This window comes from Anabrus simplex, chromosome 1 (assembly GCF_040414725.1).
Source record: "Anabrus simplex isolate iqAnaSimp1 chromosome 1, ASM4041472v1, whole genome shotgun sequence".
NCBI classification, from domain to species: Eukaryota; Metazoa; Arthropoda; class Insecta; order Orthoptera; family Tettigoniidae; genus Anabrus; species Anabrus simplex.
In genome coordinates this window covers 274,160,415-274,183,290 of record NC_090265.1, presented here as the reverse complement: position 1 = coordinate 274,183,290, position 22,876 = coordinate 274,160,415, and the positions used below count along the sequence as shown (strand labels likewise).

The 22,876-nt window shown below is 38.8% G+C and overlaps 2 protein-coding genes across 5 annotated transcripts in view; one reads left to right on the top strand and one right to left on the bottom strand.

Moving 5' to 3' along the window:
• LOC136864916 (aurora kinase C) overlaps nucleotides 1-22,876 on the top strand; it is a 261,391-nt gene that overhangs the window by 83,556 nt on the left and 154,959 nt on the right. For all 4 annotated transcript variants that reach the window (XM_067142331.2, XM_067142335.2, XM_067142343.2 and 1 more), the window contains 2 exons: nucleotides 1,691-2,227; nucleotides 3,772-3,963. In XM_067142331.2, the coding sequence (XP_066998432.2) occupies nucleotides 1,691-2,227; nucleotides 3,772-3,963 (729 nt within the window). The remainder of the gene's footprint in view (nucleotides 1-1,690; nucleotides 2,228-3,771; nucleotides 3,964-22,876) is intronic.
• LOC137498531 (uncharacterized) lies at nucleotides 11,327-12,633 on the bottom strand. Its single transcript, XM_068226148.1, has 2 exons — nucleotides 12,279-12,633; nucleotides 11,327-12,187 (listed from the first exon to the last, which is right to left on the bottom strand). The coding sequence occupies exons 1-2, from the start codon at nucleotides 12,450-12,452 to the stop codon at nucleotides 11,987-11,989; spliced, it is 375 nt and encodes a 124-aa protein (XP_068082249.1). The 5' UTR covers nucleotides 12,453-12,633; the 3' UTR covers nucleotides 11,327-11,986.

The following is a 22,876-nucleotide window of genomic DNA, read 5'->3' as shown; positions in this document are numbered from 1 at the left end:
TTTTTTGGGTGTGGTCACCTTTGCTTATAAATGGCCTGGCCTCCGAAGAGGTATGGTGCAGATCTTTAGAGTTCGTACAGTATAGGCTACCTGCACGTCTGTGAGGATGGAGCAGGTACCTATAATGAATTCTAATGATGAAGGCGGCACATGTACCTAGTCCCCGAGTCTTTGGAATTAGCCAATGAAAATTAAACTCCCCAACTCGGGTGGTAATCGAACCTGGAACCGCTTGGGCCAAAGATCAGCATGCTAACCATTTAACCATGGAGCTGGACACCTTCACTGATAAATTGGTTTCTCATTTCGCATAAGTGGGGGTCATATGTAGCCTTATTTGTCATCATTCATGTAAAGTTGTTCATTTGCTAGCAGGCTAGCTGGACAATCAGCGTGCTATTCTGCGGAAAGCGTCAGAAGGCTTCAGCTGTTTTGTTTAGAGTGGTAAACCTGCTTATCCATATTTGAGAACTACTGTGGGCTTTATTTATTCAGCCATTTCCATTATAGTCATCATATTAAGTATATATATAATTGTGTATATATAGTAAAATTATGTAGGTTTAAGATTCATATCTAGGTTTATCATTTTGTGTAGTTATCAAGAGTGGGTGTAAGACACAAGTGGTGGGCCACCTTAATTTGTAACCTTTTCAATACTTGCTCATACATTTGTATAAAGAATTGGTACTTCAACTAGTCAAGTGATATTTTTGTACAGCAAATAATAGTGATATCTGAATATTCCTATCAAGTCTCTTACTGTACCATAAAATGTCTGTAATGAGAGCCTTTGGAAAACTAGACTGCTTGCAGAAATTTAAAGACAGAAAATAATACCGGAGCCACCAGTAGTTGAACAACAGAGTTTATGTATTTTGCAAAAGAAAACTAGAAAAAATTAATTGGTGGCCTATGATGCAGTTGACAACTTAGATGGTTTTCAAGTCTCACTACTACTTAACAGTCCTTGTGAATTCCTGATAGGTCCTGAATTGAGAGCCTGTGGTACGCGTCTACTTTTCATCTTTTGTGTCGAGTGAGTTGGCTGTGCGGTTAGGATGGCGCAGCTGTGAGCTTGCATTCGGGAGATTGTTGGCTGGATTCCCCACTGTCGGCAGCTCTGTAGGTGGTATGCTGGGGCTGTACCTTGATAAAGGCCACGGACGTGTACTTCCCAGTCCTACCCCCTTTCCCATCCCATCATCGCCTAAGACCTTTGTGTCTCTTACATTAAGCAAATTGTAAAAAAAAAAAATTGCTGTCAATTCCACATCATTCTTGTTGATAACCCTCAAATATTCTCTTACTGTTTTTTCCATCAAATCTCTCGCCTACAGGCCGTTCCATCTGCTTGTTGTCTGACCCAGTCATTCTTTCTTCCCTCTCTACCTTCAGATCCATTTTATTTTAATCTTGTTGGTAGGTGTGCCTATAAATCAGATTGCTAGTTCTGCTGAAACGTGGCTCCAGAGAGCATTATGAATTGGGGCTTACTGGTATGTTGCATACCCTTAGCTGCTTGATTCTATTGAAGAGTGAATTTTAATGTCAGTTGACTAAACTTTTTTTCCCCAATGCCACCCAGTAGTTACCTGTAATTCACATGAACTAATTTGTTGCTTTTATTGGAAGATACTATTTAATATCAATTTACAGGTTAGTTTGCTTTTTGATTTTGTTGTTTCAGATTGCAGGCTAAGGAAAATAGAATAATATGTAAGAGTGCATTATCCAACCAGAGTTCTGCTAACAAACCTCTTGCGGTACCGGTACTGAAGTCTTCATTTAAAAACAGTGGAATTCCTAGAACTCTTATCCCTAAGCCTCATTCGTGTTCTAACAAAGATTCTAACAGTGTATCAAAAGTCAGTGTAGTGTTAAATGGTAGGGATTCAAAAGCTTTAAATGTACCTGGCAATACTAAAATTGGGAACACAAAGTCTCAGATTAGTGTACAATCCAACCACAAACCTAATGGTATAAAAAATTCTCAAGGAGAATGTGTGACGACTAAAACTTCAAGTAATTCCAAGACCACCAATGATAATTGGACTCCTCAAACGGCTGCATCGGCACCAACTCGGCCACAGTCTTCTGATAAACCTGCAAATTGTAAGAGTTCTTCCACTGAAATGGCCACCAAACCTTCTACAAAATCATCTGTTGGCGTTTCGACAATACATAGTAATAACCTGTTGGAGTTTTCAAATGATAAGGTGGACGGGTAAGTACTATGGTTGATTTTCTTGTTCTCATTTTTGTGTGGTGCTGTTGATAGTTTCTCATATTCGGTTTTAAGCTGCAGTGGAAATATTTTCACCTACCAACAATATATAATGTTTAATTTAACACTCACCCTTTACACATTTATTGGAGGTTAATTAGATAATTGATAACGAAGTTTCTACAGGGCATATAAACCTTTACAAGTATAAGGACATAACTTTTGAAGAAATAATAGCGAACAACGTGCAATTTGTTCTGGAATGAGTAACTCTTGAGGTAGATGTTAAGAAAATGTTTTCCACATGTATCCATACACAACTGTACTTGTTAAACCATACCAGAATTTTGGTGTGCACAGTTTCTAAGTGTCAATATTCTTAAAGTTGATGCTATACAAAAGAGCATGTAGGGACTGAATAAGAGTTCAAGCTTTTGTTTGGGAATATTTATTTAACCAACAACCAAAATTGGGAATGCCTAGGATATCCTTTGATTCACAGGGAAAAAGGTCAAACTGCTATATTAGGGTAATGAAATGAAAGTTCTTTTCTGAATTACTGGCAAAATCTGACAATTGGTGATTAAAATATATGAAACAACCCTAGATAGTTATTGTGGACTTCAGCTCCTTAATCAGCTCAGTGCCCTTGAGTTACCTGCAGCTGGACTACATGAAAGTTAGCAAAAATATTTTAAGGATTCATAATGAAAGGAAGGCTGCAAAGGGGCCTTAAATGGAAAAATTATTCTGAAATGTGCACAGTATGCTTTAGCATTCACAATATAGGAAGCCACAATATAGAATATATTGCTCTTGTATGAGATGTGATTCAAGGGAGGATGATAATCATGAATGAGTTGAACCCTCCGGAGTAGTCAATTCCTAGATTTTTTTATTTCTGATATCTTTTAGCATGGATATTTTGTATAGGAGCTTGAAAATGATTAGAGCTGGAATATCATTTGAAGAGTTCTATAGGTGAAAAGTTACCTTTTTTCTTTTAACTAGTAGACATCATACAATACAACGTACTTTCAAGACGTATCTTTTTATACATAGATTTTCATTTTATACTTTAAGCCTTTCACGAAGTGTGGTCCAACATTGACTCAACTCTGCCATATTAAGCTAGAAAAACACATTTTTGTTGAAATTATTAACATCTGTAAAAATGTTGCTTCTGTTAATGAAGTTGATCCTATTCCTTGAAATCACATGTATCAACAGCCTTGTGATGGAAAATTCAGAGGTACTACTTAGTTCATATGTCTTTTCCTAATTTCAAAAGTTCTTTACATGGAGTGTAAATGTAACGATGGAGTGTAAATGTAACGATTCATATTTTTATTGAAATCAAAATACTAAAGTCAGTTGCCTAATAGTATTAATAAAAATGTGAATTCATACTGAAAACGAAGTGATATTCAAACAGTTGTGCAACTTACTCATATAGAACTGTATTATTTCTCACATTGGTAGAATGGCTCCCATTTATTGCTCTTGGATCCGATATGTTCATTATTGCTAAATCGTCTTTACAGAAAACGTTGGACTTTGCTGGATTTTGATATTGGTCGAGCATTAGGAAAAGGAAAGTTTGGCAATGTGTACCTTGCACGCGAAAAAACTTCTAAGTTTGTTGTGGCTTTAAAGGTGCTTTTCAAAGCTCAAATACAGAAAGCAAATGTGGAACACCAACTCAGAAGAGAGATTGAAATTCAGTCGCATTTGAGGTAAGGTCTTATATATATAACTACTTCACCTGTTAATCTCGTGTTCTAAGTGTAAATAATACTGCTGTTCAGGCATACTGTAATTGTCTTAGGATACCTTATTGAGCTCACTAGAAGCACCTGCTTAGCTCTTGAACTAAATTTTTGTCACAGCTCTGGTATGGTTATATCCCTTCCGTTACATCCTACTTGTTAGCAATAAGCAAGATTAGTAGGTAAACTTAAAATGGTAGATTACAATATTTTTTTTAAAATTCTATTTTTTGATAATGTTAATATTTTATTATCGATGGTCATTAAATTTCGTTTTTTAACTCCTTGTTTGAATTGTATCTTCGCAACCTTTCAACATTTAATTGTGCAGGGCAGCTCCAGATTGGGTATACCCCATTCTGTTTCTTGATAAATTGGCTTTGTAACAATGTTAATGTTCTTAACTTTGGTGATTATGGTAACCTTATAATGCGCAGTTAGGTTTGCATGGGAATAATAAACGTGTGTGTGTGTGTGTGTGTGTGTGTGTGTGTGTGTGTGTGTGTGTGTGTGTGTGTGTGTGTGTGTGTGTGTGTGTGTAAATTAAAGAGAATAGGAGCTGCAGAAGCCCATTATTTAGCTTATGTACTTTGTTCAGCATCTTACTTATAAGATAAGTGAGCTTCAAACAAGGGATGGCACTGAAGAATTTGAGAAGACAACCTTCACGCCAGACTGTCATAAACAGCTGAGAGGTTAAAAAAAAAAAAAAAAGCCATGTTTTCCTCAAAACCTTAATTATAGTAATAGCCACGTAACGAAATACCCCAGAAAGTAAATATCGCCGCCCGATGCTCTTCTTTTCTCTATTTTGTAATGGCTGATCACTGCTGCCAACCTGCCTGGTTACATATTAAAATCACCAGACATAACCAAACAAACTAACCTCAATGTAAACACCGATAATAAATGTTTCCCTACCCTAGTAAATGATAAAAGTTAAGATGAAATAAATCAAGATATTCATAATTAAGTCGGTTTCCACGCTCAATGAGAAATTTAGGAAATAAACACCCTTTCTCACTCAAATTAATGTTACATATATCTGTCTTTATTTTGATATGCAGTAGGCGTACTATAACCATATTCTTGAAAATAGGGGCGTGTTAAACGATGCAATTTGTTTAATAAGTCTTTGCAGTGTGATTTTCGAAAGTCCAATGACTTCCCTTTCTTTTGCGCGAACATTTCCTTCTCTCTTCAATACCGGTAACCCGTAGCCTAAGGAGAGAGATTGGGCATATTTTCAGCCTGCAGGCTGGTTATATCTTCACGGTTATCAGGAAACATATAGGAATACTAATGTGCCAAGCTACGTGAACGGAAATTAGGTCAGCTTCAAGCTCACTGCACAATTGAATATTAGTTCTACTATCTACTTCTATCGTTTTCACATACACCGGGGTGCCAGTATTTCGTCCCGCAAGAGTTCTTTATGTACCAGTAGATCTAGACATGAGGCTGGAGTATTTGAGCACTTTCAAATACCGCCGAACTCGAATCCGCCAACATGAGCTAGTCATACATTCTCTCCTTCACTTGCTTAAAATAATGTTAAACATTTCCTGCCTTTATTCTGATTCTGATGTATGCATTACTATAACTGCATTCTTAAAGAAAGGGGGGAGGGAATATAGATTGAATAATTCATTGCGGTTTCTGCAAGTTCAAGGACTTACCACATAAGACATATGTCCTTCCTTTTAATAATAATGCTAACAGCTTTACATCCCACTAAGAACTTTTACGGTTTTCGGCATTTGGCATTTTAAACATATTTTCAGCTTACAAGTTGGTGTATCTCAAGCTTACAACATTACCAGATTTTTACATATATATTGGCTTAAATCACATGAAGACAGGTTGTGATGCAAGAATTGGATAGGAAAGAGGGCTAGGATTTAAGATGTAAATAAGCGTACAGACACAGCACTAGCCTGAAATGAAAATGACGGGCAAAAAAAAACTTCAGACCTGCCAACTGTGGGGTTCGAATACATCACCATCTCCTGAAACCAAGCTAACAGCAATGTGATCAAACTGCACAGCCAGTTCACTCAGTTTCCTATGACGCGTAATAGGCCTACCACATGGGCGACCCACTTACCTGTATATGGATCTTCAATTCTTCAATTATACATGTATGCAAAAACATTATGCACCTTAGTAAGAGGTACTTCCCTAGTTGGTTCTCTGATTGGTGCACGTATAACAAATATGTTTGGGAAGAAATACTTTTATTTTATATTTATTTATATCATAAAGAAGTCATGTTGTCATAGCAAAACGAATACGCAACGAAGAAATGAATCCGAAGAGATAAGCATTATTTACTGCATTAAATATTAGTTTATTTACATGTTAAGCGATATGTAGTAGTAATAACAATAACAACAACAAACGTGTGCAATAAGGAAAAAGGAAATAAATACAAGTAAATATAAATATAATTTACAACATTTAGAGCCATTCCATGGTCACTGAATTACAAAGCAGGGGTATGAATAAACAAACATAATAAACATGAATACTAATATTTAAAAAGCAAAAAGCAAAGTCATCTCCGTACAAACCATGAAAGCCATTGGAAAGGGGGAAGGTGAAGGCTTCCACTATCCATGACGTTGGCACTTGGTGGGGTGGGGTGGAGTGGTTAGCTCAACGCATGACCGCCTTTGCCCCCAATAGTTAACTGGTACTCATTTATCATACGCAAAACATTCCTTCCAAATTACGTTAAACCTCTGTCACTCATTATTATTATTATTAATAAATTGCAAATGGGAAATACCCCGGTGGCAACGGTCACTTACAGTAATGTGATAATAAAGTTAACATAATTACCCAACTACAACAAAGAAACAAACAAACAAACAAACAACAAGAGTACAAGAAGCAGATATATGGAAGGAAAATATAACAAGAATTACTGCTAGTTTAATATTCTAAATCGAGCAACATCATATACAAATTCACACACAACTTAAGTATTTACAGTGCTTAACAATTTGGCTTACAATATTATAGGTTGACCTTACTACTAGCTTAACATTATAAGTGATAATAAAGTGATGTTAAACCGTAATTACCCTACAACAACAACAACAACAACAACAACATTACAACAAGCAAGAAATACTACTAATTAAACTTTCTAAATCCAGTGTCATTATATACATATTCACACACAACTTAAGTATTTCCAGTACTTAACACTACAAATTACAATACTATAGATTGAACTTACTACTAGCTTAACACTACAAGTGATAATAAAGTTAAATCATACTACCCAACAACTACAACAACTCAAGTACAAAAAGGAATTCCATGGAAAAGAATATTACAAGAAATACTACTAGTCATTCTAAATCCAGCATCATGTACAGTTTCATACACAATTTAATTATTTCCAATACATCCGTATGCTGGTTTCTGGCCCTAATTTTATGCTTATGATAATTTCTCGATAAGTATGAGGGAGGTTAGATAGATAGATAGATAAAGAATGGGTGAACCCTGCCTTCGCAGGGCTCCACACGTAGGTCTGTGAAGACCCTTTGTGTCCCTTAAACGGGTTTGCCTAGTCCAGACCTAGTGCTCCTATAAAGGATACCAGTGCCCGGATGTTGGCATTCCTGATGTCTTCCAGGCTCACGAAATGTGAGCCAAGGTATCGATGTCTAGTGCTTGCAAGAGCCTCACACTGACATAACACATGCGCGGAGGTCTCCTCCTCCCTACCGCATCTTCTACACATCGGATCCTGACTGATTTTCATGATGTGTAGGTGTCTCTGTAAGGTATTGTGGCCTGTCAACAGTCCAACTACCATTCGCATTCTGGTCCTATTCAAATTTATCAGGACCTTTTTATAACTTTGGCTAGGCCCTTTGATAAGTTCACGTGCCTGCCTTGCTATAGTTAACCTCTTCCAAATGTCTTAAGTGAGACGGGTTTGTCCACTGGGATATTACCAGTTTCACGCTTCGGAGTGACACTCCCAGGAAGGGCTCTGGTCCTATAAAAGGACCTTTTGAGCCTTGTTTCGCTAGTTTGTCAGCTTCTTCATTTCCACTGATACCTGTGTGCCCAGGGACCCGTAATAGGGTAACTGAGCTAAATTCACACAGCTGATCTAACATCCTTTGGCATTCCCATACCATTTTTGATGTTGTTTTAACTGCACATAGTGCTTTTAACGCTTCCTGGCTATCGCTGCAAATAGTGATACAATGAGGGAGGTTATAACCTATTCCTAATACAACTCCAAGCAGCCCTTCCCGTATAGCTCTTATAAAGACCACACAGGCGAGCTCTAGTTCTTCTAGATTCAAGACTTTCCCAATTAATGGTATTCCTTCTATTCCCAGTTACGAAACGCATCGCTCTTCTTTGAACTTTCTCTAGGGAATTTATTAAACCAACATGCAGATCCATATTCGAGAATGGATCTTACAACGTATTTATAAGGTTTATTTAAACCTACTAGGGTGGTGAGCACATAAATAAGAATTCAATGAAAGTATTTTCCTTCTGGACCTTCATGCCAGACAGATTTTTTTTTTAAACAAATTTTTTTTCACTATAATATGATTTATCTATAGAGCAAAACCGCTATGCAGTGTGCGTATCATAGCAATCGAGATGGAATTGGTAATGTACTATGTATCTGTAGAGCCTATATACGACTTTTTACAATTACTTCTAAAGTGAATTTCAGCTGTGTGACAACGCTGAAAAGACTATGGACTTAGAGATTGGCATTCCTGAAGAGGGTTTTCTACACTTTCCCATTTTCACACATTGATTCAAGAGTCTGTATTGACTTGTGACAAAACCACTGTATTCTTCCGAAAACCACTGATAGGGACAGGTTTGGTTGTGATCCACCGAAAACAAATTATAATGACCGGTTAGGTAGTGATCCATCGAAAACCACTGATTGTCGCAGGGTTAGGTTAGGTTTGACAGGATTTGTAATTGAGCGACTGTTGTCATTGAAAAAACTGTCGTGACGACTGAAGGCAATAAACATAAAACTGAATCCATTGGTCTACAAAGTTTTCATTCAGTAGATACGCTAGGAACTGGCGAACCAAAACCGTACATACAAAGTTTACAGGAATCAACAAAACAGGATATTAATTCGTGGTACTCATTGTTCTTTAAAGAGAAGAAATATCCTGTCAACAATAGCTGCAGTGAACATGCTTTTTCACTATTATTGTCTGGCCCCATGGCTAAATGGTTAGCGTGCTGGCCTTTGGTCACAGGGTGTGGGTTTGATTCTCGACAGGGTGGGGAATTTGAACCACCGTTGGTTAATTTCTCTGGCACGGGGGCTGGGTGTATGTCGTCTTCATCAACATTTCACTATTATTGTGTAAAATAGAAACTTACTAGTTTTGACAAGTACAGTATGTTCAACAGCGACTCCTGAATGATGATGCGCAGGATGTCCAACCTCACTAATCTATGTTCCAGACTATTTCTACTTAAAAAATTGTATTTGTCCTTTAATGTGATTTTGCAATTTTTGCTGAATATTTATGTGGCTGAAATGAAGGTGGATAAGCTACATGGTCTCCTTTATATAAGAAGAATGTATCGTGGAAATTAACTCAATTTCGGTTTCATGTACATTACAGTTTCTCTAAGATATATTGATAGTAATTCAGTCATGTACGACGACGATGTATTTCATGGTAAAGACAGCTGCCTCTGTGGATCAGTGGTAGAGTGACGGCCTCCGAATCCCAATATAGCGGGTTCAAACCCGGCAGAGGTAGTCGGATTTTTGAAGGGCAGAAAAAAGTCCATTCGACACTTCATGTCGTACGATGTCGGCATGTAAAAGATCTCTGGTGACGCATTTGGTGTTTACCCGACAAAATTCATTAAATCTCAGCCACAGACGCCCAAGAGAGTTTCGGTTTACTCGGTCTGCCATCTAGTGGGCCTAGAGTATAACGGAACGTCAAAATTGACGAGCAGACAGCCAGATGGCGTCAACTTGAAATGTCTGCACATGGTAGCTGAGGCCATACGATTATTATTATTATTATTATTATTATTATTATTATTATTATTGTTATTATGGTAAAGACAAATTACTTTGCAATGCTATCTATCTTAATGGTAATGTACTATGTACCTCTACTAGTGTAGGCTACCGAGTGCTTGATTCGAAGCAGTGTATCGATTCATTCAGTGTCCGAGTGAATCGATTCACAGGAACGGCAAGCTCATGGCACACAAATCATGCACAATCACGGCTCAGTGAGCCACACGACACACACGGCTCCTTATAGGCACACTGGACACTGGCGGGGAGTCGAGCTTTCGCTGCAGTGAGCCACAGTGAATCATGGCACACTGAAAGAATCGTACGCAGTCATGGATCAGTGAGACACAACACACACATGGTTCATTATCGGTACACTGGACATTGGCGGGGAGCCGAACTTCCTCTGAAGCAATACATACAGAGTCATGGTACACTGAAAAAATCGTATGCTATAATGGACTCTCGAGCTCAGCTCATTTGAAAATAATACCTATTCGCATCCACTGTCCTCTTCTTACAGGGAGTTTTAAACAATACATGGATTTATTTGCAGTGTTAAAAAGATAGAACACAATTCCAAAGTACCTAGGTTGTAAGTAGGTAGTCAATTAGGTTATTCTAATTACTGTATTAGTTTAATCAATCAGTATCTTTATAAGTAGTTGACGTTCGACAATTACTTAAACTCAGCTCTCTAGCCTCCACACCTGGCTGAGTGGCTCAAACGGTCGAGGCGCTGGCCTTCTGAACCCAACTTGGCAGGGCCGAGCTCAGTGCGGTGGTATTTGAAGGTGCTCAGCCTCATGTCAGTACATTTACTGACACATAAAAGAGCTCCTGCAGGACTAAATTCCAGCACCTCGACGTCTCAAAAAAAACCTAAAAGTTGATAGTGGGACATAAAGCCAATAACATTATTATTTAGCCTACCCTATGACTATGAGTCATGCTCATGACCACTCGAAATTGTCTGTTTTATATTTGGAAGAACCACTCGGTATTCTCTTAGTTTGTATGTCGCATCATTGCACAATACTTCAATAATCGAATCACGAGGTTACCGATGTACGTGGACAGTGAGTATGTAAGTAGACTGATGCAATAGATTAAATAAATGATGTTTAATCAGAAAACCAGTGGGCTACTGTACATCTCCTGTAGCCTATACAAAATATGACGATTTTAAAAAAGCCTCTGCTGATAGAAAAAGACATTTTCAAAGATGACCGAGTTAGCTGGCCGTGCGTTTAGGGTCGCGTAGCTATGAGCTTGCATTCGGGGAATGGTGGGTTCAAATCCTACCGTCGGCAGCCGTTAAAATGGTTTTCGGTGGTTTCCCATTTTCACACCAGACACATGCTTGTGCTGTACCTTAATTAAGACCACGGCCGCTTCCTTCCCACTTCTAGCCCTTTCCTATCTCTTCTATCCTCTTTGTCGCCATAAGACCTATCTGTGTTGGTGCGACATAAAGCAAATTGATTTATATTTAATATGTGGGCTACTTATTGTGTACACAGGTATTTTTATATGTAATTCTCTCTATATATATACAGTATACGTGAGTTGTGACTTTCAGAGAACTGTGGAAAACCATTAGATAGTGTATAAAATTTAAGTTATGTCAGTATTTTAACAGGCGTACAATGTTTACATCGTGTATTGGTGACAGAGTGCTGTCTCCCTCTCTCTCTCCCCCCCTTGCCCGCTCCTCATCACATTGCGCCACAGCAGTTCTAGATAATTCCACTCCGATTGGACACTGATCCCCACCTGCACATCTATACCGCCCTGTAACTTGTAGATACACAATTCCCACAATTTTGAAATGTAACTTCGTTATATCAGAAAGGACGGGGCAATCAGAAATGTATTATTTCCCAGCAAAGTTATAACATTCTTAATCTCATGGAATGGCTCTTACAATGGTACAGCTAACTCCTCGGCTTCTCTTCTTTCTTCTTCTTCTTCATCTTCTTCATCTTCCTCCTCCGATTCACTGCTTCCATGATGAATGACTAGTTCCTCCACTTCAGGAAGACCTCTCACCTCATTATTGTAGAACTCGACAATCTTCTTCTCAGTGTGTTTTACTTCATTTCTCCACATCTCTGCTGTCGCCTATAGGATATATTGAAGTATCACAACCTGACAAGTATATTATAAACTCCACTTGCATATATCCAATAAATAACATTTCCACTTGGCCTACCTGATCAAGAGATTCTTTCCACACAGCTGTAGCTCTGTCCAATCCGTGACCAGGTCTTGAAGCCACTGTTTTGTTATAATACTGTTTTGCCACAGACCATACAAATTCGATGGCATTGAAAAATGAGTGGTATGGAGGAAGTCGTAAGACAGTATGGCCTTCACTGTGCAGCATCTCGTCAACAATGTACCTGGTTTTAAAGAAACAGAGAAATATTGTTATGCATACATGAAAGTCAAATACACGAGTGTAAACAACATTATCTAAACTTATGTTTACGTGCTTCTGTACCTCTTTAAGTGACTTCGATTCATATTACACAACCTTTGCAGCTCATCTTTTGTGGCATTTTCTGGTGGAGAAACTCCATTCTGCCTTAACCATGACTGTAAATTAAAGGAAAAATAAAAATTAATTTCTGTAACATCATTAAACATCATTCAGTAGAAGGAAATATTCAATTAAGTATAATTACCACTAATTGATCCTTCCTCCATTTCGTTGTTGGTTGATGCTCAACAAGCTTACAGTGATATGGTGCATTATCCATTACAATAACACAGGGTCCTATATTTCTTAATCCTACGATTAATTGCGTCTTCACCCACATCTGAAATTTCTCGCTGTTCATAGCACCATGGTAATCCTGATTTCTCTTCAAGTTTGTAGCAAATATCAAATCAGCACCTGTAAGAATTTTAAGTTTTAGTATGAAGTTATTTGTTCTAAAAAAAGTATAGGCCTATTAATAAAAAATGTGATTTCTGTTGAATGATACAAAAAGCTGTCTGATTTTAAGTAAAACCAACTACTGTGTAGCAAAGTCACCTGATGATGAAGTCAATTAATTACTACTTACACTACTTTATCGTAACATCTCTCATGAATGTATCTCCATTAGTAGGCCTATATCTGGATTAGAAGTCCACGATCACTTGCATAAAAGATATAAGTATAAACACCCATTTCAATACCTTAGAACAAATGTAATTGCTGCGAACACTGAACCTATATCAGGCAGTAAGAAATAAGAAGCTTGGAAGGTGTTCAACAGTCAGGTATCAAGCACTGATTCAGGTGGAGATTGTCGAATGCAGAATAAACATAATAAATAGGCCTACAATACAAGTAATTTACTGATACAAATATCCAGTAATATTATATGAAAATACACTGAGTAAGTTTTGATTGAAATACCTCTCTAAGGTTAATCATTGGCCTAAAGTGAATACCTGCAAGTCTTTTTAATAACAGTGGAGAAGTCAAAATCAAAAACCACGTACAGAGCTCAATGAGCGGTAAGTTATAATGCCACTTCCGACCTAGTGCCAGTCAATTTCAATCAATCAGTCACCACTGATCTGCACTTAGGACAGAAGATGTAGTTTCAGGGATAGGCCTAGTATTTTCTTCAATAATTGCAAAGAATTTGGAAATTTATTGAACATCTCCCTTGGTAAATTATTCCAATCCCTAACTCCCTTCTTAAAAAAAAACAAATATTTGCCCCACTTTTCATCAACTTTAGCACTGTACTGTGATCTTACCTACTTTTAAAATACCACTGAAACGTATTCGTCTACCAATGTCATTCCACACCACCTATCCACCGACAGCTCGGAATATACCACTTAGTCCAGCAACTTGTCTCCTTTCACCCAAGTCTTCCCAGCCCAAACCCGACAAAATTTTTGTAACGCTACTCTTTTGTCAGAAATCACCCACAACAAATCGTGCTTCTGTCTTTTGAACTTTTCCAATTCTCAAACCAAGTAATCCCAGTGAGGGTCTCATACACAGGAACTGTACTTAAGTTGGGGTCTTATCAGAGACTTATGTGCCCCCCCCTGCATCCGTACTACAAACCCTAAATACCCTCATAACTATGTAAAGAGAGATCACCTCACTACAATAAAATGAAGTAAAATAAATTAAGAACATACCAGGTACAAAGCCATCCTTCGTTCCAGCATGAACAATAACCAGTCTTCCTCCCTCAGACACAGGTCGACGAATTACTCCTTGAACATCATGTCCAGATTTGTGTGGTTTATTCCAGGAGTATGTGGGTGACCCTGAAAGACAAATGCACAATTGAAACCAAAGACACCTGATGAAGATAAATTATTCCAAGATTTTTTAAATATAAAATGTAATATATAACATATATATTCACCATTCATAAAAATCCAAGTCTCATCCAAGAAAACAACAGGTTTTGGTTTCTCACTGTCCTTATTACGCATGTATTCCCTCAGAAAACAGGATCTCTTAAAACAAATGTCTTCATTTTCTCTAACATACGCATAGGGATCACCTTTACTCCACACAAACCCCATGGCCTTCAAAATTCTTCTTAATGATGTTTCGGAGCCCTTGTACAAATAAGTGTCATAATTTGCTTTCATGTGGTCGAAAACCTTTCTTACAGTTACGACTTCTCCTGTGGGAAGAAAAAAGAGAGTTACAAGGGACTCAAAAGAGCTGTATGACAATACATGCACAAAACATTTCTGGGAGCTTATCTCACCTGCGTGCCAATTTCTATAAATAATGTTGCAATAGATTCCTTATGAAGTCACCTTACCTTTATGTAATTTATCATAAATAAACCTTGCTATCGCTTCCTTAGAAAAACTGTCTATGCCGGTCACTGGATGTTCACGCTTTCGGCGTTTACCTGGTGTAGAAAATTCAACTCCCTTCTTGAAATTTCCTATTACTTTTCGGACTAAACCGAAACTACACTGTAAGAATACACACACAGAAATATATTACATACACATATACCATAAGTCAACATGAATACACAAAGGTTAAGTCTACGAACCGTATCGAAGTCGACACAAGACATGGTACCGGTATAGGCCTAGGCCTACATGATCAGGTTAGGTTAGGTTAGGTTCAGAATGAAATACTGCTCCTTTTCAACTGATTGTCATTATGCCAGAAACTTATCATAGAAACAAGATAAAAACGAACACTTACCCCAGTTAATAATGAAACTCTTGCCATTAGCTTCGTATCACTACGACTGATACCTTCTTCGTCGTCTTCCTGTTTCAATTGCTCGTAGCAATGTACAAGCATTTCTTGACCTGAAGCTTGTAAAGGACGTAACCTTGGTTTCCTTTTCGGAGGAGTTTTTGCAGATTTTTCTTCCTTCTTAGACATCCCAATCGAATTCTGTTCGTATAAGTATGGGACGAAATAGGAACGTAATTAATAAAATGATGTGCTCATCATTTCACACAAACTATGTTATTAAATGCATTATCAGAACATGCCACAATTCTACTTACCTGGTATTAGCCAAATAGATTTACAATCCCACAGAAAAAGAAAATATGCTTTAAATATTCTCGCAAATGTATCGCTAGTGACTTTAGAGGCAATGCGGTGGCAACACACAATTCACGCTAGAACAGTGACTGAACGTTGCCAACGTGCCAGATTAACGGTAACAGTAAGACGTCGTATCGGCAAGTAGGGTCCCTAAACTGTATGGTTACCGACACTGAAAAAGACCCAACATCAAGAAAAGTCACTATAAACCAATACCTTAATATTACAGGGGAGAAAGGGTAAGGTTGCACCCTTAGTGTACGTCCTTACACGGAGAGGACTATAGTTAATTCCGCTGACAATGGGACTGGGTGTATGTGTCGTCTTCGTCACGACTCGCAGGTCGCCCACGGGAGTCAAATCAAAAGACCTGCATCTGGCGAGCCGAACTTGTCTTCGGATACTGACGGCACTAAAAGCCATACGCCATCCATACATACATGCATACTTGTCCTCTAATCTTCCTCCATATCTTTTATTTCATCCTTCAGTTATTCTGCTTTACCAGATTTTTCCGTCACATTTTTGGGTTATAAATCTTAGCTCTTCTTTTACAATCCTTTATTTCTCTCATTGTTCTGCTCACGAATAAGCTGCCTCATTTGTTCAGCCTGGCAGGCTTCTCTCATTATTTCCTTAATCTTTATCTTGTCTTGCCAGCTAACTGCTCACAACAGTCCAGGATTCTTTTCTACAGCTATCGCAAGTAATGCTATCACTACTGCTGCTGCCGTCAGTGTTACCTCCAGCCTGGCTTATTGCAGATAGACCTCCCCGCTTGTCACACAGACACTTTACTCATCCGTGCAAGAGACTCGTACTATATCATGCTTTGCTAACTCGATTAGAACTGAGGAGTGTGGAAAATATGGCCAAGTAAATAATGATCTCTCTGTCTCAAAAGGCACAAAGTAAAATGCCTTATAAGATATGTCAAAAAACTCAGCTGAATACAAGAAGTGATTAGCACATAAATCCTCAAAATGTTAACTCCCTTTGCAGCTAGAAGAGATCAAAAATTTCAAGAGCATAAAACCAGCTTCAGAGTGACACTTAGGAGGGTTATAGCATAATAGTTTCTTTTCTCTTTTGATGAATCTTAGCTGGGCTTGGCAATCGCTGTTATTTTGATTTTCTTGAAAATTGGTGCTAAGCCTTCTGATCGAACACAGCAGCTGAACTTCCGGGCGCTGAATGCGACCACTTGGTGTCAGTGTGTGATTATCAGCCGCCATCCATTCTGTATAGAACTGTTTCAAGGCTGTTTTAAATGGACGGTTCACGCAGACATCCAGGGGCTGTAGTAGAAGTCATCCCTCCCGGAATGACTGCTAGGTCGGATTTCACATTCTTGATATATTTCTTCACGGCGTCTGTTGTGTGGTCGTGGTAACTGTCGAGAACAAGCAAGCTCTTTTGCCCCAACAATGCACCAGGGCGACGTTGCCAGACACACTTTACCCAGTCTTCCACAAGTGAACTGTGAACTGTCCATCCAGCCGGAGTTCTGCAGCTGTTAGAAATACTAAATACTAATACCATCAATAAAAGCTTGTTCCACCATAACAGGCTGACTTCAGACCTGGGAGAGGATGTGCTGAACAAGTTCTTGTGCTAGCAACCCATACTGAAAATGGTTTTGAGGAAAACATGGCTGGATTTTTTTTACCTCTCAGCTGTTTAGCACAGTCTGGCGTGAAGGTTGTCTTCTCAAATTCTTCAGTGCAATCCCTTGTTTGAAGCTCACTTATAAGTAACATGCTGAGCAAAGTACATAAGCTAAATGATGAGCTTCTTGCAGCTCCTATTCTCTTTAATTTGTACACACACGACTTACCAGAAAGCTGAAGGTGTTGATGGAATGTACTCCAAGTTTCTACTGCATTGTGGACCAGATGGCTTACCACCACTTTTCAAGAAAATCCTTAATAATGATTGCTGTCACTGCCAAGACCAACTTTAATCAGTCTTTTTCCTTGAACTCATCCCAGCTTAGGTACAGTTATACACTGACTGACAGTGACAATGCAACACCAAGGAGGAGTGGTTCGAAAGGGATGAAAGTTGGGGAAAAAACAGAGACGGCACGGACGAATAATTGATGTTTATTTCAAACCGATATGCAGGTTACACAATGCGCACGGCATCGACTCAGTAGCATATAGGACCACCGCGAGCGGCAATGCACGCAGAAATACGTCGAGGTACAGAGTCAATAAGAGTGCGGATGGTGTCCTGAGGGATGGTTCTCCATTCTCTGTCAACCATTTGCCACAGTTGGTCGTCCGTACGAGGCTGGGGCAGAGTTTGCAAACGGCGTCCAATGAGATTCCACACGTGTTCGATTGGTGAGAGATCCGGAGAGTACGCTGGCCACGGAAGCATCTGTACACCTCGTAGAGCCTGTTGGGAGATGCGAGCAGTGTGTGGGCGGGCATTATCCTGCTGAAACAGAGCATTGGGCAGCCCCTGAAGGTACGGGAGTGCACATGCTGCACGTAGCGGTGGGCATTTAATGTGCCTTGAATACGCCCTAGAGGTGACGTGGAATCATATGCAATAGCGCCCCAAACCATTATGCCGCGTTGTCTAGCGGTAGGGCGCTCCACAGTTACTGCCGAATTTGACCTTTATCCACGCCGACGCCACACTCGTCTGCGGTGACTATCACTGACAGAACAGGAGCGTGACTCATCGGAGAACACGACGTTCCGCCATTCCCTCATCCAAGTCGCTCTAGCCCGGCACCATGCCAGGCGTGCACGTCTATGCTGTGGAGTCAATGGTAGTCTTCTGAGCGAACGCCGGGAGTGCAGGCCTCCTTCAACCAATCGACGGGAAATTGTTCTGGTCGATATTGGAACAGCCAGGGTGTCTTGCACATGCTGAAGAATGGCGGTTGACGTGGCGTGCGGGGCTGCCACCGCTTGGCGGCGGATGCGCCGATCCTCGCGTGCTGACGTCACTCGGGCTGCGCCTGGACCCCTCGCACGTGCCACATGTCCCTGCGCCAACCATCTTCGCCACAGGCGCTGCACCGTGGACACATCCCTATGGGTATCGGCTGCGATTTGATGAAGCGAGTGTGTCTAAAAAGAGCTAAAAACGATCATTTTTATCTCAATGACCATCGGTCCATATATGTAAATACTATTTTAGCCCTATCATGTATATTTCTTAAACTACTATTGTAATTTCACTATAAGAGTCATGATCAATGTAATTTGTCTTTGTATAATTGTCCTTCGCTGATGATGACAGGGAATCTTGTCTAAACTGGTACCAAACGTACAATAATCGTGAATTTTAACAGAAATGTAAAACTTTCACGCAATATATAGTATTGAAAAGGTGGAACTTATCGTCCTTTAATGTGAATCTTGATTCAATACGGAACCTAAGAATGAAATTCTTAACGTTAAATTCCTACACATTACTCAAATATGCCTAAGCATGAGCATGACTTGCCGACAGATAAGAAACCTTCGGCGAAGGGAAGATGAAACAATAGTACTGTACTGTGTAATCGAATGTATTGTACGGGTCGTATACATGTAGCTTGCATTCTGGAGATCAAAGTTTCGAAACGCATCATCAGCGGACCTGAAGATTGCTTTCCATAGTTTCCCTATTCCTACACCGGGCAAATGTTAGGGCTGTTATTATGGCCACGGCTCTTCTTCCCAGTTGTTGTCTTTTCCTATCTCATAGTTGCCAAAAACTTATCTGAATTAGCGTGAAGATTATCAAAAAGTAAAAAGAAAAACTCACAACCTACTTTTCAGTTGTCACTTATGTGTGCTTACTTGGTGGTAAATATAATAATCCCTCCCGGTTGATGTATGTGACAGCCCTCTGACTATCCGGACAAGTAATTCTGATATGTATGGAGTCGGTGACCTATAAATCCATGGAAAGTATCCTTGCTATAAGAAAATATATCGTTTGCCAAGAATTGTCAAGTTGACAGTTACCAGACTGTCCCTTTGTTACTCTCAGGAAGCAAGCTGTTGCGCTAATTCAGATAAGTTTTCAGCAACTATGAGATAGGAAAATGCAAGTGGTGGTGATGGTGTAGATTATTGTTTAGAGGAGGACTGCGGAAGAAGACCCGTGCCCATAATAACATCCCTAGTGTTTGCCTGGTGTAAAAATAAGGCAATTGCAGAAAACAATGTTCAGGGCTGCCGATGATCAGTTTCGAACGTACTATCTCCAGAATGCAAGCTACATCTATATGCCCCGTACAACACATTCGCTTACACATTACTATTGTTTCATGTTCCCTTCGTCGAAGCTATTTACGAGTAGATTACAATCAACATAACAATGTTAAAATCAAAGCTATACTTTCCCGTACGGTGGTGTCTCGCTTTATTGTCGATAATATTATGAGATTTAATTTGCACCAAAAGCGATATTCTTATCTCTGGGCAAGTCATGCTCATGCTTAGCCATATTTGAACAATGTGTAGGAAGACAAACAGTTGACTGACATTTGGCACACTCACAAACAAATTTCATTGGTTGTGACAAGCAAACAGTTGCACGAAAGATGTTTCTATCTCCATTTTCAAACCAATATTGAAATTTAACGATGTCTAGTTAAACACAGAGTGAACATTGTTTATACAATGGAAGATCGTGCTCGATTTAGACGTTGTCTAAGGCTTAAAACTAGTCATCGTTGCTTCAATCGGCCCTATATGTTTCATGGTACATAACCTCTGATTGTGATTCACTCCTCACATTTGAGGTTAAACAGTGTTCTCGGCAGTTTCTAAACGTGGCCGCTTGAATATCGGTTTTAGGTGGTGTGCAAGGTATAAATAATGGGTGATATGAATAAACCGGAGACGTATCTCTTGTCTCATAAAGATTAAGACATGTCTCAAATGTATGTGTATATGAATAAAAAAGCGATGTCTCAGCAGTGACCTTTGCTCCTTGAGACACAGCTCGTTAGCGGATTCTCTCGGAGACACATCTCCAAATGTATATGAATAAACTGGAGCTTAGTCTCTCTGAATGGAGACTGATCTCAGAATTTCTTGAGACTGCCCAGAAGGTGACTCAAGGCGATAGAATCAGGCTGCAAACGTGATGGCGGAGTTTATGATGGTTTTACAACGGAGAAGAAAAATTTACAAAGCCTGAAGAGATTCTCTCGAACATGATTATAAAGAACTCTACCGTTTCCGGAAAGAAAATGTGGAATGGTTAGCACAACATTTTCTGGAGCCATTACCCGGGACATTCATATAAAAATAATGATAAAGATGATGACTATGATAGCCATTAGTGTTAGGATTTACAAGCATCATAAAGTCTAAAATGTTCAAAATCCAACCAGAAATATGCAAAACCATGCAACATACAATTCTGAAAATGTTCTTAGTACTTATTAAATTAATTGAATTATTCTTAAACTATTCCACATTCGTGAATTTTTCTGTACGTAGACATCTTTTTCTATTCACAAAATTCGACTAAAATTTTATAAATAAAATTCACAATCACGGAAAAGGCCAAAACAAACATAGCTCTGTTTAAGATGTGACTTATAATTATTCAAGGCTTTCATTATTCACTTTGTCCTGCTTCTTAGCTGAATGGTCAGTGTAATACTCTCCGGTTCAGGTGGCCCCCGGGTTCGATTCGCGGTCAGGTCAGCGATTTTAACCTTAAATCCTCAATATTCCTGCAACTCACGCACAACACTATCCTCCACTACAATAACACGACAGATGACACCCATCCTCGTCGGAGGGTCTGCCTTACAAGGGCTGTACCAGGCTAGAAATAGCCACACAAAATTATTACTTATTATTATTATTATTATTATTATTATTATTATTATTATTATTATTATTATTAATTCACATTTTGATATCTGGAAGGATTTTTGAAGTCTGAAAGTTATCGCGCTCTATCACATGTTGGCCAAATAGTATTGAACGAATGTGTTTTTGTGGTCCTGGTGTAAGCTATCCCATTTATGTTTACTTTAAGTGTCGTAAAATTCCCTGCCCATGCCTTTTTCGATTGCATTGTTTCTAAGTTTATTTAAAGGTTTCAACCGGCAGCTCGTGCCCTTGAGAAAAATATGCTGTAACTGGTTTCACAACATTTAACAGATTCGCATAATGACATTATTCGGCCAATGATTTGCTACCTCTATGAGTGCTGCTCTTTCTCAACCATCGCACCAAAATCTCACTTGCACCGAATACTACAAGGGAAACATTTGGTTTGGATCAGACAGATTTCGATGAAACTTCGATGAATTGTCAATCCATCTGTCTTAAATTTATTGCTGATATTCACTTTGTCATAAAATCAAAGACATTGTTATTGTAATTGCTAAAGAACAGCTGGGTAGTTTGCAGCTGTATTGACCTCATGTATGCACTGTGGAATGCACTGATAGTTCTATTTTAAAGAAATGCACTGATAGTTCTATTTTAAAGTTATATTAAACAGTGCGCTTTACAGTGAAAATTAGATTTTGACATTATGAACAGAATGTCTTGCTTGTCAAACCCATTTTACTAACATGCACAGTATATGAATATTACAAAATATTACGCTTTTAATACTTCTTTGTCGTTTACAATTGAAGCTAAAATATGTAATATGAAATCCTCATCATTTGTATATAAACTTGAATGCTATAAATAGCGTTAAACTTTTGGATTCTTGTTGAGAGTCATTCATTTTGTCACACTGCGGGTAACCTATATAACAACGTCAATCATGCAGCAATGTTCTGATGTCTTAATTGTTATCCTGCCAAGTTCCATTGAAATCGCTGCCATCTACACACCACGTTCCATTTAAAACTGGAGCAAAAATTTACTGTCAATAAATACCTGTACGAAAATATTATTTCACGGCAGAACGGTTATCACCATTGAGTTCCGGATGTCTTAGCTCATCATGTTACTAAGTTTAATTGCAATTTGTCCGGTCCAAATCAAACAACTCCCTTGTTAGTTATATTCGTTTATGAATATGGATAGCATTTTGTATTATTTCTATGTTTTTAAAGTTTGAAATTTACACAGTTTATGCGACAGTATATAGGTATTGGTTGTATATTATATACCGGGTGAGTTGGCCGTGCGGTTAGGGGCACGCAGCTGTGAGCTTACATCCAGGAGGTATTGGGTTCAAGCCCCACTGTCGGCAACCCTGAATATCATTTTTGGTGGTTTCCCATTTTCACACCAGGCAAATGCTGGGACTGTACC